Raw genomic sequence first — 15,875 nt, 5'->3', positions numbered from 1 at the left:
TTGTAATTTTTTGTATTTATTATACGTGAAGTTCAGAACTCAAATATTAGTCTCCCATAATATGTCGATGTCACTCGCAAAAATTCTCGAAAATCGACTTTGAAGTTTTTCCGACCACCTTTAATATGCTAAAGCACGGTCCGTTTTTCTCGATAGGCCATGTGAGACGTCCCGTTAGAAAAATTGTGAATTACTGTGCTGGTAAACTTCTACGTTATTTGAAACAGAGACAGCTGAGTACAAGTGAACGTACTCAGACATTTCTCTCTTTACTTATTCTGATCATCACTAAACTGACACTCAATATTTTTAGCGCAACGCAATCTGACTTTCAATAATCCCTACAAAAGAATGGCCCTCACTAACAATAACCGATACCTTTCATGAATCACTCACCTCACAAAAATCTTCGTTACTCGAACTACTGCAATACAGCGAGCGCCAATACTGCCAGCTAAATAAAAGATTCAAACTACTGAAGGCACTTCTACTGATAGGTATAGTTAGCAAATGAAAGATTTTGATAAAGAACAAACAATGTATTTACCTTAATAACGTTCAAAAGTGACATTCAATTAAACAAATTTCCTTTTTCTGACGGACACACGTCCAGACCGTCCGCTCAAAACTCTGGCATCTCTCTCCCCACATCCACCACTGCTGGCGCCTGACCTCCAACTGCTCAACGCTACCCGCTGTTCACATCCAACTGCCCAACACTACACAAGTGAATATGCCAACCAGCCACAGACTGCACACAGCACAGTCAGTGATTTTCATACAGAGCGCTACGTGGCGTTACCAACATAAAAACGCAAACAGCCTACTTACACATGTGACTGTGTGGTTCAAATGGCTCTAAACACTATGTGACTTAACATCTGAGTTCATCTGTCCCCTAGACTTAGAACTACTTAAATCTAACTAACCTAAGGACATCACACAAATCCATGCCCGAGGCAGGATTCGAACCTGCGACCGTAGCAGCAGCGCTGTTCCGGACTGAAGAGCCCTGAACCTCTCGGTCACAGCGGCCGGCGGCTGTGTGGTAGAATGTTCGTCAGCCACGTAGGGTTTTTAGGTTAGGTTTGTGGCTGACTCAGATTTTTAAACAGAGGTGCATGTTCTGCTAGCAATCCTGTGAAGTTTAAAACATATAACTGCTGGGTGGGGTCTCCTTTCGGTCATTATTTGTTCGTTTTTTACGTTCAGTTGGAATACCTACATTATTTAAATATAAATTCATCAAATATTAGCTAATCAACAGATATGCAATTGCTGTTTTTATGGAAAGTGCATGTCTTATTACTAATTACATATAGCCCACAAAAATCCATTATTCATTGCAATAGAAGTTCTTAATTACTGATCTCTTATAAAAGATTGTATAATTTAAAAAATCACGAATTACGTTCCTTCTCATTCTTCTGTATTTTAAGCTTCAGTAGAATATTCATGGAACATACAGGTTTATTTAATATTTTGACAGGCCTGGGAACGAAACCTACGCCACACAAGCGGTAGGCGAGCGTTCTACCACACAGCCACACGACCTGTCGAGAAAAATCAACTTTGCTTTAGCGTATTAAAGACAGACGGAAAACTTCAAAGTCGATTTTCTCGAGAATTTTTGAGAGCTGCATTGACTTGTTATTACCGATTGATATTTAATTTCTGAGCTTCACGTACCGTAAATATAAAAACTACAAAAATCCGATCGCCATGTGTCCCCTTGTTAGTCATGGTACTTGCTTCTGACGACAGTAATGCTTGCTTTACTCTTCGCTCTCGAGCTTGAATTCAGTATTGCTCGCTTCTGCTTCGGGTTTGTGTCTCTGGCAGAGTTACTTCTTAGTTAACTGTGATACACAGCGGTATGGATAGGCCTAGTAACGAAGAATTGGCCAATATGCACCTCGTGTCAGGGTTCATGAAAGCAATAAAAGAGCGGCACAACGAACATTATGCTTAGCCGTTGCCGCAGTGACGACAACCACATCAGTGCTTTTGTATCTGTACACAGGGGCTTCCGTGAATCAGATCCTCTTGTTTTACCGTCACTGCTTATTACATGAGTTCTGACGGATGCGAACAGTCTCTGAAATTTTGTGGACGGAGATCGGGTAACGTCTGTATTTTATTATATCCCTCGAATCGCTGGTTTTCCACAGCAGTGCTACTTTAACCATATAGCACTCAACAATTTTACTGCCATCTGTTATAAAGAAAAGGGCAAAGTGTCACTATATGGAATACACCTTCAATCCAAAAAGTTCCGAGACTTATTTTATTTTTGACATGTAAGCGGCTTCAGCGTATTAACTACGGTGCCAGTGTGAAGTAACAGCAGTAAGAAAAATCTACATCTGCATACAATTCCGCAAGCCACCTTACAGTGCGTGGCGAAGAGTATCCTGTACCACTACTTGCCATTTCCCCTCCTCTCCCACTCGCAAATAGAGTGAAGGAGAAACGACTTTCCGTACGCCTCCGTATGAGCCCTAATTTCTCGTATCTTATCTTCGTGGACATTACGTGCGATGTATGTTGGCGGCAGTAGAATCGTTCAGGAGTCAGCATCAAATGCCGGTTCTCTAAATTATCTCAATAGTGTTTCTCGAAAAGAACGTCGCCTTGCCTCCAGGGGTCCCATTTGTGTTCCCGAAGCATCTCCGTAACTCTTACGTGATGTTCAAACCTACCGGTAACAAATCTAGCAGTCCGCCTCTGAATTACATCGATGTCTTCCTTCAATTCTACCTCGTGCGGATCCCAAACACTCGAGCAGCGTTCAAGAATAAGTCGCACCAGCACCTTATATGCGATCTCCTTCACAGATGACTCGCACTTTCCTAAAATATGCATTCGACCAGTCACTTGTGTGGAGGCAGTGTTAAGTAGTGGACGTGCGACACTAATGTGTTAACACCGTTGCGTCACAAATCGTAATGGAGCAACATCTCTAAATGAAGAGTTCAAGACACTCTTCAGAATTTTTTGAAGAAGGTAAAAGTGCTTACAAAGCTTTTCCCCCCACACTGTGAATCCCAGATAACAAGCGACGACGCGTTTGCACTTGATCGAAATGCAAAATTCTGATAATCCTTTTCTGGGAAAAAAATTATCACGGGTGACGAGACTTGCTATTATCGATACGAACGAATCACAAAACGACAAAGTGCAGAAATTCTTGCGAAGCATCAATGCTTTGACGACATAACCTGTAACATTACCGGGTAATATGCCAATAATGTTACCCCTGTGAAAGTATTTTTCTAATTTGTGACCGTGACGGCATAGAATGGTAAGGTATCTGACTAATTTTGTTTCCTTGAAGGTTTCTATGCAAGAAAAGCAGTAGCAAGGTAAACGGGAATCGAAACAAGATTCTATGAGTAATCTAGTACACTGTAATTACGTGAAAAGAAACGGTCGCCAGCTTCATTAGGCAAAGTTGTACCCAGTACTAGCATGGTTCATATAGAAAGTTAACTGTTGGGGCTGACTTTACTTAATCTCATAAGATACAAAACTGTAGCACAATTTAGGAAGGAATCTACTAGTGATCTGACTTGAACTACACAGGAGGAGTATTAATGCGTTTGGGCAACAACTGGCTTCCTATCTGTACGTTACAGTAGGAAGATGATGATTATAGGTAAAAGAGTACTAATGGTGGAGCACTACTGACATGGACAAGAGGTTCCTTGGTCAGTTTAATCATAGGACATTACTTCTGTTGAAATAGTTATGAAGTAATAGTACCTTTTTTACTGATTACTATTTGCATTTTCAAGGGACATTCACTTCCTTATATTTAGCTCAAGTTGAATATGTGACACACGGATCTAGCATAGTTTGAATATTTGTAGCTAGCTGCTTACTCTTGATTGCTGTTATTGTAATATATTTAAATTTATCGGTAGATTCAGATCGCGGTTGAACCCTTCAGTCACAACACTTATGGGAAACACTAACTACATAACACACGAAACTGTGAGCACTATTATTTCAATAAGAAAAATCTTTGAACCGAATGTTTTAACTGTCCATTTAAGAAAACTACGTGGAGTATTTCAAAACTTATGCTCACTAAATAAGTATGTACTTAACAGCTCCGCGAAGCTTATTAACTTCTCTCAAAGACGATAATTGCTTTTCAGTTCTGTAAAACAGGATACTTGGATTCATCATAGCACTTGGGATAGGGCCCTGTCTAGGTAAATGACTAGGGATAAAATACGGTGGCTCAACACAAAGCTATTATTGGAAACGAAACCATGTAATTTGTCCTTGCATTTATACAGTACTCAACTGATAATTTGAGCTGAAGGTGGTGGCAGCATCGATCTCCTGTGCTATTCAAAAGAGGGAGGCAAAAGTATCCATGGCTCTTCCTGAGTAACAAGCTCTGAAAATTCTCTTCTTAGCGTCAGATTTTCGTAGTACGGAACTAACCAAATTATGCCGTGAATAATAAGCCGAACTATTTCCGCATCCAAGGCTGTATTACATAATCTTGCTGTACTTCTTGCTTCTTTCAATTCACAAGATGCTCACTCTTTACCTGCTAACCACCGACTGACTCATGACACATAGTAACGTTGAATTTCGACCGCCAGGTCCACCTGTTCTATTCCCGCCTAGTTAGTACCGTTGCGAATGGACTTCCCTCCAAGTATTACATGATTGGAAACCTAATTCCCCTATGCGTGAAGCAGTATTAAAATTAAAGTTTTGATCGTCACATTCTTTTACAGAACAATGATTTTGAAATTACATCCATAGATTAATGTCAATTACGTGAATTATCAGAAACAATAAATAAAACATTTACATGTGCGTTACATGAAAGAGCATGATTATATAGAAGTCACATTAAGTAAAGACACAAACAAAGAAGTTAGATAAAATCATTATTGGTAATGTAGGTAATAGTGTTACAAAGAGAAATTCAATCCATTGTGGTTCGCGTGTTGAACAACATCCCAAAGAAGGAATTTGACAGTTTTTCATGGTTTTATAAACGTTCTGCGCGTTTCAGTCAAGTGGAGGAGAAGACCATGTAGAACACCAGAAATCTTAAAACTAACATACACTCCTGGAAATTGAAATAAGAACACCGTGAATTCATTGTCCCAGGAAGGGGAAACTTTATTGACACATTCCTGGGGTCAGATACATCACATGATCACACTGACAGAACCACAGGCACATAGACACAGGCAACAGAGCATGCACAATGTCGGCACTAGTACAGTGTATATCCACCTTTCGCAGCAATGCAGGCTGCTATTCTCCCATGGAGACGATCGTAGAGATGCTGGATGTAGTCCTGTGGAACGACTTGCCATGCCATTTCCACCTGGCGCCTCAGTTGGACCAGCGTTCGTGCTGGACGTGCAGACCGCGTGAGACGACGCTTCATCCAGTCCCAAACATGCTCAATGGGGGACAGATCCGGAGATCTTGCTGGCCAGGTTAGTTGACTTACACCTTCTAGAGCACGTTGGGTGGCACGGGATACATGCGGACGTGCATTGTCCTGTTGGAACAGCAAGTTCCCTTGCCGGTCTAGGAATGGTAGAACGATGGGTTCGATGACGGTTTGGATGTACCGTGCACTATTCAGTGTCCCCTCGACGATCACCAGTGGTGTACGGCCAGTGTAGGAGATCGCTCCCCACACCATGATGCCGGGTGTTGGCTCTGTGTGCCTCGGTCGTATGCAGTCCTGATTGTGGCGCTCACCTGCACGGCGCCAAACACGCATACGACCATCATTAGCACCAAGGCAGAAGCGACTCTCATCGCTGAAGACGACACGTCTCCATTCGTCCCTCCATTCACGCCTGTCGCGACACCACTGGAGGCGGGCTGCACGATGTTGGGGTGTGAGCGGAAGACGGCCTAACGGTGTGCGGGACCGTAACCCAGCTTCATGGAGACGGTTGCGAATGGTCCTCGCCGATACCCCAGGAGCAACAGTGTCCCTAATTTGCTGGGAAGTGGCGGTGCGGTCCCCTACGGCACTGCGTAGGATCCTACGGTCTTGGCGTGCATCCGCGCGTCGCTGCGGTCCGGTCCCAGGTCGACGGGCACGTGCACCTTTCGCCGACCACTGGCGACAACATCGATGTACTGTGGAGACCTCACGCCCCACGTGTTGAGCAATTCGGCGGTACGTCCACCCGGCCTCCCGCATGCCCACTATACGCCCTCGCTCAAAGTCCGTCAACTGCACATACGGTTCACGTCCACGCTGTCGCGGCATGCTACCAGTGTTAAAGACTGCGATGGAGCTCCGTATGCCACGGCAAACTGGCTGACACTGACGGCGGCGGTGCACAAATGCTGCGCAGCTAGCGCCATTCGACGGCCAACACCGCGGTTCCTGGTGTGTCCGCTGTGCCGTGCGTGTGATCATTGCTTGTACAGCCCTCTCGCAGTGTCCGGAGCAAGTATGGTGGGTCTGACACGCCGGTGTCAATGTGTTCTTTTTTCCATTTCCAGGAGTGTATTTATGTTTCTCTATTTTTATCAACCGTCTGGAAATTTTTTGGGCTTATTGGGTACAAAGAATCATTGTATCATGCTTTGTCTGTTCGGTACATTAGTGATAAAGTTTTCTGTGCTACTATATAATGATCAAGTGTGTGTCGATTACATGAAGCAAAATTTGTCTAACGTCTTACCTTCGTTTTTACAGCTGAAAGACGTAACACTGGAGAGATGTATGGAGCTCATCAACAACTATGAGACTACAGAAGAAGGTCGCAACAATAAGTACCTGACAGTCGATGGTAAGTGCTACAAAAATTAAAATACTTTTTTTATTGGCCATGGACTTATAAAAAGTGAAGATATGTTTCTCTTCGAAATTGTGCGTAATTTTGTAGCAATCAGCTGATCAAGACGCTGAACTACGATAGCAGTGAGATCAAAATGCTTATAATGCAATAAGCACACCAGACAAAAATAGTTGTCCTAAAAGAGAAACCACGATAATGCTATGTAACACCTCCACTAGCCTTTTGGCCCAACCGTTTCTTTAAGTATGTCATATCCAACTGAGGCCTGTCATTGATGGTTATATCTGGTAGACCTTCCAATTGCTGCTAATCACCTGCTGTTCCTAATAGTTCCAGTCGTTTCTATGGGATTGATATTGGGTGGTTTAGTGGGCCAGTCCAGGTGCGATAATGGTGCCTATGATTGCGTTTATGCTGCCACCTCGCAGCTCGCTGGCATGGTACGCCGATGATGAATCAAACCTACTGCGTCTTACGGGTCCATTTAACCTGAAACATCCTCGCTTGCCCCGCTGCTCGCTATGGTCCCCGCCGCATGTTCGGAAACTTGAGGCATTATTGGCTGCTTCAAGGTCACTCCAGCAGTGCCGCGTTTGACGCTGCTAGCACTCTGCTCGATATGTGAATTCCTGCAGGATAATTACTCCCGGCGAGTAGCAAGCAGTGAGGCTGTAGCGTAAATGCAACTACTACGATACCGGCTAGTAGCGAACAGGGAGGTGCCTGCAGCGCGGCTGCAGCATAAACCTACCCTCAGTGTTAATAGAGCCACGACTGTATTCCTGCAACCCACTGTACACAGGTTTTGACATTTTGGAAGACGAGCGTGTCCATAGTATTTTCATCAAGAAAATGCAGATGAAAAAGAGCAACATACTGCCACCGAGAGTGTTGAAATAAGTGACTTGGTACATGTCGACGATAATTTCAATATGTGGGCTCAGCTTATGGTAAAATGTCACCTCCAAAACATCACAGACCCACGACTAGTCTTAGCTAGACCCACCACATACTGTTGGTTAAATGTCTCATTGGGCTGTCAGCGCACTCAACGTATAGAACCATTTGAAAAGGAGCAATAATCGCAACTCACCAGACCACGCAGTGTGCCTCCCTTCAGCTACTGTCCAATTTCTGCCTTTTGTAGCCCATTGAAGACGTCCAGTTGTTTGTGCCACTGTGAGCAACGGTCTACAGCGAGGTTCCCGCATTCAAACGTCCATTACATCCAGTTCCCTTTACAATATTCCGTTGGAATTTATTTAGATGGACGGCATTCATTGATAACAGCCATTACTCTCAGACTTGCAACCGACTGTCATTGACAGGGTGTGACGTTCGCCTCAACTTCCTGTCCGTTAGGACCAAGCGAAGTGGCGCTGTGGTTAACGCACTGCACTCGCATTCGGGTGGACGGGGGTTAAAACTTGAGTCTGGCTCCACTGATTTAGGTTTTCCGTGATTTCCCTGAATCACTTCAGACGAATTCCGGGACGGTTCCTTTGAAAGAGCGCGACCGACTTTCTTCCCCATCCTCCAACAATCCGAGTTTGTGCTCCGTCTCTAATGACCTCATTGTTGATGGGGCGTAAACCACTAATCTCCTTTTGCCCCTTGGGACATTTGGTGACCACTGTTCTTACAATCTGTTGCGTGGCTGCAAGTGATGCACCATTACTTACGTAAGCGGTGGAGAGCAACATGACAAACTGGTACCAGTATTAGATGCTTGGTTCCATCTATAGCGCTCCAAACCGACCATTGTGCTGTTTCGATGGGTTGTCTAGTTATAGGTCTGGGAAGCTTACATTCAGCAGTGTCATTAGTTCTGGCAAAATCGAGCAAGGCTGCAACTATAATGGTGTCTGTTGTTCTAGTGGGCGTGACAAGATCTCTGTACTATGTCAAAATGTTTACGATTGACCACTCATTAGATAGTGTTCTAGGATGTGGATTAAAACAGGTTATAGCCTGTCATTTAGAGCGTTTGGAAATCATTTGGGATAACCCATCCAACAATGCGCGGGCCAGAGCGCAGCACTGTCGCTGCTGGAATATATTCTTCGAGTTTTGCTGTCCCTGTTAACACATATCGATAAAAAATACCGCACTAAACTAATCTGGGACCGCTCTATCGAACGGGCACTTAATATTCCGCTTTAAAAATCATTCCGTTGATACTGGGCGCCACATGAAAGACGTGATGAGTACTATTTGTTGGTGCTGACTCCAGCTACATAATACAGAAACGAAATTGCAAATATTTGCTGAAATAAATTGCAAAATGGCTCTGAGCACTATGCGACTTAACTTCTGAGGTCATCAGTCGCCTAGAACTTAGAACTAACCAACCCTAACTAACCTAGGGACATCACACACATCCATGCCCGAGGCAGGATTCGAACCTGCGATCGTAGCGGTCGCTCAGCTCCAGACTGGAGCGCCTAGAACCGCACGGCCACTCCGGCCGGCAAATAAATTGCATATATGTACACCAGGTGACCTACGCAAGTTTTCGTCTGTAGATTTATGTTTCCCGCATACGCTAGTGGAAGAAGGATCCCCTCGTCACTGCTGTCCGAAGGGGAAGTGCAATGCAAGCGAACATCCACCGAGCTGTGCCGCCATCTGCGTCCGTTTTCCTCCTGGTTCCGCTCCGACAACGTCGCGTGGCCGTCTGCTTGTAGTTCGATTCGGGTCTTACACTCTAACAGGTTACAACCGCAACATACTCCACCAAAGACTGCACATACAGCGTGTCTCAACTAACTCTGGCACCTCAAATATCTCTGGAGCAACAATAGATATTCAAAAACGGTTTTCACCAGCATGAACGTACGGCAGGGGCTTAGGAAACCAAATACTATGCGAAATTTTGAAACGTAAACAAATATTATTTTCAACACAAACTTGTGTAATTTTAAATGGATACCCCCTATTATTTCGTATGCAACCAATAGCATGAAAAATCATTAAAATAATGGCGTTGCTTGCATCGCAATACGTCAATTACATCCCGAGAAATTGCGAAGCGAAGTTGACGCTTGTAATAAATGAAGCCCACAGCTGCCGCACGTCATGAGACTCAAGCGTGAACCTCACGCTGTCTGTTTCAGGGGCTCACACAATGGGAAGGTACGCACAATAAACAAAAATAAACAAGTAACACGTCCAACGCAAAGTTACGGTTTTCAAATTGTAAATGTATGTTTATTCTAGCGAAATGAAAGCTACAGCTACAATTAAAGATAACACACTTGAAATCACTTTGCTAAATACATTTACTAGTGCCCTATCGGCCACAGAAAATGTATTGTTGAGCATTACATCCAACATAGAAAATACACCCACATCTTGACCAATGAAACTGTCACGTCAACATATGTTCGAAGTGCCCCCGCCGCAGTAATGCGATGTTGCATATCCTCTACTGTCGTTGGGGGCTCTTGATACACGCTCTCTCTCATTTCGCCCCAGAGAAAGAAGTCTAATGGCGTCAAGTCGGGGGACCGTGCTGGCCATAGAACAGTACCTCCCTGCCCCACCCACTTATTTGGAAATGTCGCATCTATAACGTCTCTGTCAACTTTTGCATTCTGTGCGGGACATGCATCATCTTGGAACCACACTGATGGACAAGTTTCCAATCCTAGATCCTCCATGAGGAGCGCAAGTGTGTGTTGAAGAAATGACGCATATCGCTGTCCATTCAATGTTTCACGGTAAAAATAGGGACCTACAATACAGTTAGCAATGATACCGCACGAAACATTGACTCTCCACTGTCGTTGATGAGAAACTTGGGGAATCCAGTTGGGACTTTGCACGGACCAGTAGTGCATGTTCCGCATATTCACATTACCATGATTTGAAAATGAAGCCTCGTCCGTAAACAACGATTGCTTAGGAATACTGGATTACCTTGCAACTGCTGAAGTGCAAAACGACAGAATGCAATGCGGGATTCAAATTCATTCCCGTGGAGTTCTTGGTCCAATGAGATATTGAACGGATGACACCGATACCGATGCAAGATTCTGCACACACTGCTGTGGCTTATTCCTACACCTCGTCCCATTTCTCGTACATCCGCCTGAGGACTGTGGGCTATAGCAACCAGAACAGCAATTTCGTTTCCATTGCCAGTCGCTGGTGTTGTACGTCGACGTTTTGTGGGAGCCCAGCTTCCTGTTTCCGTGAGTATCTTGCAGATGTTGCCAATGGTTCGACGTGACGGACAGCATACAGTGTCACAGCTGCAGTTGCATTTCTGTGAAATTCACCATAAATTAAAATAATATCTAGTACTGAAGGCCGGCATATCGACTAGATGACGGCAAATGTAACAAGCCACAAGAAAACAGGTTTTAATGTGGCAACGTATGTGAATTACGTTACAGTATGAGAACAGTTCAGCAGACCAGATTAGGAGACACTTTTACACTGAAGATAGAGCGTGCCATGGTGGTATTGGTATATTTACGGCAGGATACAGGCGCAACTGCAGGCAACCCCTGCTCTGAGCACAGTACTACGTGCGATGCATTACGTCAGAAACAGTGAGGCCGTTGCTATCCTTTACAAGCCACATATTTCAAAACTTATGAGGTATAGAAACGTGAAACCAAGTGTGTTCCGACTAATTGTACCTCTAGTCGTCATTTCGCAACAATAAACATTATGCGCAGGACATCCATCATTCTGATACCGCATTATTTGACGAATTATAAGAGGTGGACCGGTTCCAGTAAGTTACAGCGCAAGAAGGGGCTAAACTATTCCCCTTTAGGACTGCCATCAGTTAAAAATGGGCCAATGATGTGTTCTCATACGATACCACACCATGCATTAAGGGGCTCCGGAAAGGCTCAAAATCATGAAAAGTTCAATTTTTACTTTTTTGCGTTTTCTGAATCTGCAGACTATTACCTTTTAATAGATATATAATTTATTAAATTCCGAAGACTACAACTGTTTTTAATTTTTTTTTTGAAATGTGTTCTACATGGGCGTGACCCACTGTGGCGCTGTTAAACTGCTGTCAAATGGTGTTATTATTAACGTCCGTGTTCATCAGGTACATTTTAGTCTGCCTCATGCAATAATGGAGGTGATAAAACCTATTTTCAGAGACTTAGCAGCACTTGAACTGTTGAGAAAGTGTATTCACGGAAACACTCAAAACCCCAATGAAAGTGTAAATAGTGTTATATGGTCGAGAATCCCCAAGACTGTATTTGTTGGAATAGACACACTTCACTTTGGTGTGTATGATGCTGTTGCGACTTTCAATGATGGCAACATTGTAAGGTGCAAGGTACTTAGAAATATGGGAATGAAGATAGGTTCTAACATGGTACGAGCGATGCTTGCTTTAGACAAGGAACGCCTTCGGGCTGCAGACAGGGCTGTAAAGAGTCTAGAAATACAACCAAGAGTAAACAGGAGGAGGAACAAGAGGAAGCTGGAGGAGGAGTTTGCAGAGGATGAAGATAATCCATCCTATGGACCTGGAATGCACTAAAAAGTTAATCCAATCTTTGTCGCTCGATTCCCAAAACTTTTATTTTCTCATACTAATTACATGTTTTCTAAGGATCTTCCAAACATATTTGTTTCAAACTTTCAGTAAATGTTACACAGTACCCTCTGCATAATTTAACACAGCCTTTTTCCAAAAAACTGTATATTTTTGAATATATAAATAAAAAATTGCAAAAAAATGTTGTGAATTTTCATTACAATTGAAAAAAAAAATCATCTTTAATAACTGAACTAAAATTTTGTAAAATCCGTGTGTTAAGTTGTAGCCCATATTCCAATAAATAATCTGCAAAAAGTTCAACTTCCTACCTCAAATACTTTGTGAGGAAAGATGTAATTTATAAGCGTTACTTTAACATTGCAAGTATAGGGCGTTCCGGAGCCCCTTAACACCCCACTGACGTAGTACGTCACTCACATCACGATTACCGGCAGCGTGAGGTGCACGCTTGAGTATCAGGGCGTGCGCTAGCTGTGCGCTTCATCTATTTCAAGCGTCAAATTCGCTTCGCAATTTCCCGGTATGTAATTGACGTATTGCGATGCAAGCAACGCCATTATTTTTGCGATTTTTCATGCTATTGATTGCATACGGAATAATAGGGGGTATCCATTTAAAAATACACGAGTTTGTGTTGAAAATAGTATTTGTTTACGTTTTAAAATTTCGCATAAGCCTCTACCCTACGTTCATGCGGGTGAAAAACGTTTTTCAATATCTATTGTTGTTCCAGATATATATGAGGTGGCAGAGTTAGGTGAGACACCCTGTATATAATACTGATCTATGGGGAGACGCGCATCAGTGCACCTGAGGCCCGAAGGCTCTATTCGCAAAGTTTTCCAACGCGACGCCTACTTTCTGCGCATGTTTTTAGACGTACAGAGATACGTTACGAATCGAGGGAGCTTACAAGGTACAATATGTAGTGGAAAGACCAATGTGCGACGCACTCGATGTTGCCCGGAAAATTATTATTTTGGACCACATCGCACGCACCATAAGCAAAGCTTAAGTGAAAATAGCGCCTATGTACAATGAAGTATAAACGAAAGTGTTATCGTGCTATTGCATTTAGGTTGCAGTATTATTTGTACCTATAACACTTGGGGAGTTGGAAAATACGTTTCCCCTGTCGACTGTGGTCAGAGTTGTGTGTGAAAGGCCGGCCGGGGTGGCCGAGCGGTTCTATTCGCTACAGTCTGGAACCGCGCGACTGCTACGGTCGCAGGCTCGAATCCTGCCCCGGGCATGGATGTGTGTGATGTCCTTAGGTTAGTTAGGTTTAAGTAGTTCTAAGTTCTAGGGGACTGATGACCTTAGAAGTTAAGTCCCATAGTGCTCAGAGCCGTTTTTTTTTTTTTTGTGTGTGTGTGTGAAAGGAAAAAAAAGAGAATGAGACATTAAACATAAGACATATATTTATTTTTCCATATAATTTCCAAGTACATTGAGACATTTGTCATACCGCTTTATAAGCTTCAAAAAGCCTTCCAGGAAAAAATCAGGGCGTTGCATACAGAAGAAGCGTTGAACGGCTTGTTTGACGTCAGCATTGCTGCCAAAGCACCTTCTGGCGAGAGTCTTCTTTAAAGCAGAAAACAGATGGAAGTCACTTGGTGCGAAATCCGGACTGTAAGGCGGATGGTGTAGGCGCTCCCAACCAAGAGTTGCAATAAGGTTTTGCGTTGCCGTCCCCGTGTGTGGTTTCGCATTGTCATCCAACAGCAGAACACCAGATCTGAGAAGGCCAGGCCGCTTTTTCCGAATCACCTCTTGCAATTTCGACAGAGTGGCGCAGTACCGCGCAGCATTGATGGTTGCATCCTCCAGAGCGTCCAGCAGCAAAACTCCTTTGGCGTCCCAGAAAACGTTGAGTAGCACTTTACCTGCAGACGGAGTGCTTTTGAACTTCTTTCGGACAGGTGATGACGGATGTTCCCACTCCATGGATGCGGCCTTCGATTCGGGCGTGTAATGGTGGACCCACGTTTCATCCCCCGTCACAGTCCGAAACAGAAGGTCATTGCCAGATTCATGGTAACACACGATCTGTTCCACGCTGAACGCCATGCGTTCTTCCATGTGTGTCTGGGTCAGCTGGCGGGGCACCCATCGTGCTGACTCCTTCTTGTGAAGAAGAATGTTGTGGATGATCATGTGAGCTCGCTCATGTTCGATTCCAAGCTCTGCCGCTACTCCATCGATGGTGATACGCCTGTTCGCTTTAATCATTTCGTCCACCATCCTGATACACTCCTGGAAATGGAAAAAAGAACACATTGACACCGGTGTGTCAGACCCACCATACTTGCTCCGGACACTGCGAGAGGGCTGTACAAGCAATGATCACACGCACGGCACAGCGGACACACCAGGAACCGCGGTGTTGGCCGTCGAATGGCGCTAGCTGCGCAGCATTTGTGCACCGCCGCCGTCAGTGTCAGCCAGTTTGCCGTGGCATACGGAGCTCCATCGCAGTCTTTAACACTGGTAGCATGCCGCGACAGCGTGGACGTGAACCGTATGTGCAGTTGACGGACTTTGAGCGAGGGCGTATAGTGGGCATGCGGGAGGCCGGGTGGACGTACCGCCGAATTGCTCAACACGTGGGGCGTGAGGTCTCCACAGTACATCGATGTTGTCGCCAGTGGTCGGCGGAAGGTGCACGTGCCCGTCGACCTGGGACCGGACCGCAGCGACGCACGGATGCACGCAAAGACCGTAGGATCCTACGCAGTGCCGTAGGGGACCGCACCGCCACTTCCCAGCAAATTAGGGACACTGTTGCTCCTGGGGTATCGGCGAGGACCATTCGCAACCGTCTCCATGAAGCTGGGCTACGGTCCCGCACCCCGTTAGGCCGTCTTCCGCACACACCCCAACATCGTGCAGCCCGCCTCCAGTGGTGTCGCGACAGGCGTGAATGGAGGGACGAATGGAGACGTGTCGTCTTCAGCGATGAGAGTCGCTTCTGTCTTGGTGCCAATGATGGTCGTATGCGTGTTTGGCGCCGTGCAGGTGAGCGCCACAATCAGGACTGCATACGACCGAGGCACACAGGGCCAACACCCGGCATCATGGTGTGGGGAGCGATCTCCTACACTGGCCGTACACCACTGGTGATCGTCGAGGGGACACTGAATAGTGCACGGTACATCCAAACCGTCATCGAACCCATCGTTCTACCATTCCTAGACCGGCAAGGGAACTTGCTGTTCCAACAGGACAATGCACGTCCGCATGTATCCCGTGCCACCCAACGTGCTCTAGAAGGTGTAAGTCAACTACCCTGGCCAGCAAGATCTCCGGATATGTCCCCCATTGAGCATGTTTGGGACTGGATGAAGCGTCGTCTCACGCGGTCTGCACGTCCAGCACGAACGCTGGTCCAACTGAGGCGCCAGGTGGAAATGGCATGGCAAGCCGTTCCACAGGACTACATCCAGCATCTCTACGATCGTCTCCATGGGAGAATAGCAGCCTGTATTGCTGCGAAAGGTGGATATACACTGTAC

At 45.0% G+C, this 15,875-nt stretch overlaps 1 protein-coding gene across 1 annotated transcript in view; it reads left to right on the top strand.

Moving 5' to 3' along the window:
- Window positions 1–15,875, top strand: part of LOC124555979 (inactive phospholipase C-like protein 1) — a 651,563-nt gene that overhangs the window by 314,115 nt on the left and 321,573 nt on the right. Inside the window, exon 5 of the mRNA XM_047130024.1 lies at window positions 6,710–6,803. Coding sequence (XP_046985980.1) covers window positions 6,710–6,803 — 94 coding nt within the window. The remainder of the gene's footprint in view (window positions 1–6,709; window positions 6,804–15,875) is intronic.

Source organism: Schistocerca americana, chromosome X (assembly GCF_021461395.2).
Source record: "Schistocerca americana isolate TAMUIC-IGC-003095 chromosome X, iqSchAmer2.1, whole genome shotgun sequence".
NCBI lineage: Eukaryota > Metazoa > Arthropoda > Insecta > Orthoptera > Acrididae > Schistocerca > Schistocerca americana.
This window is presented reverse-complemented; position numbering and strand designations above follow the sequence as displayed.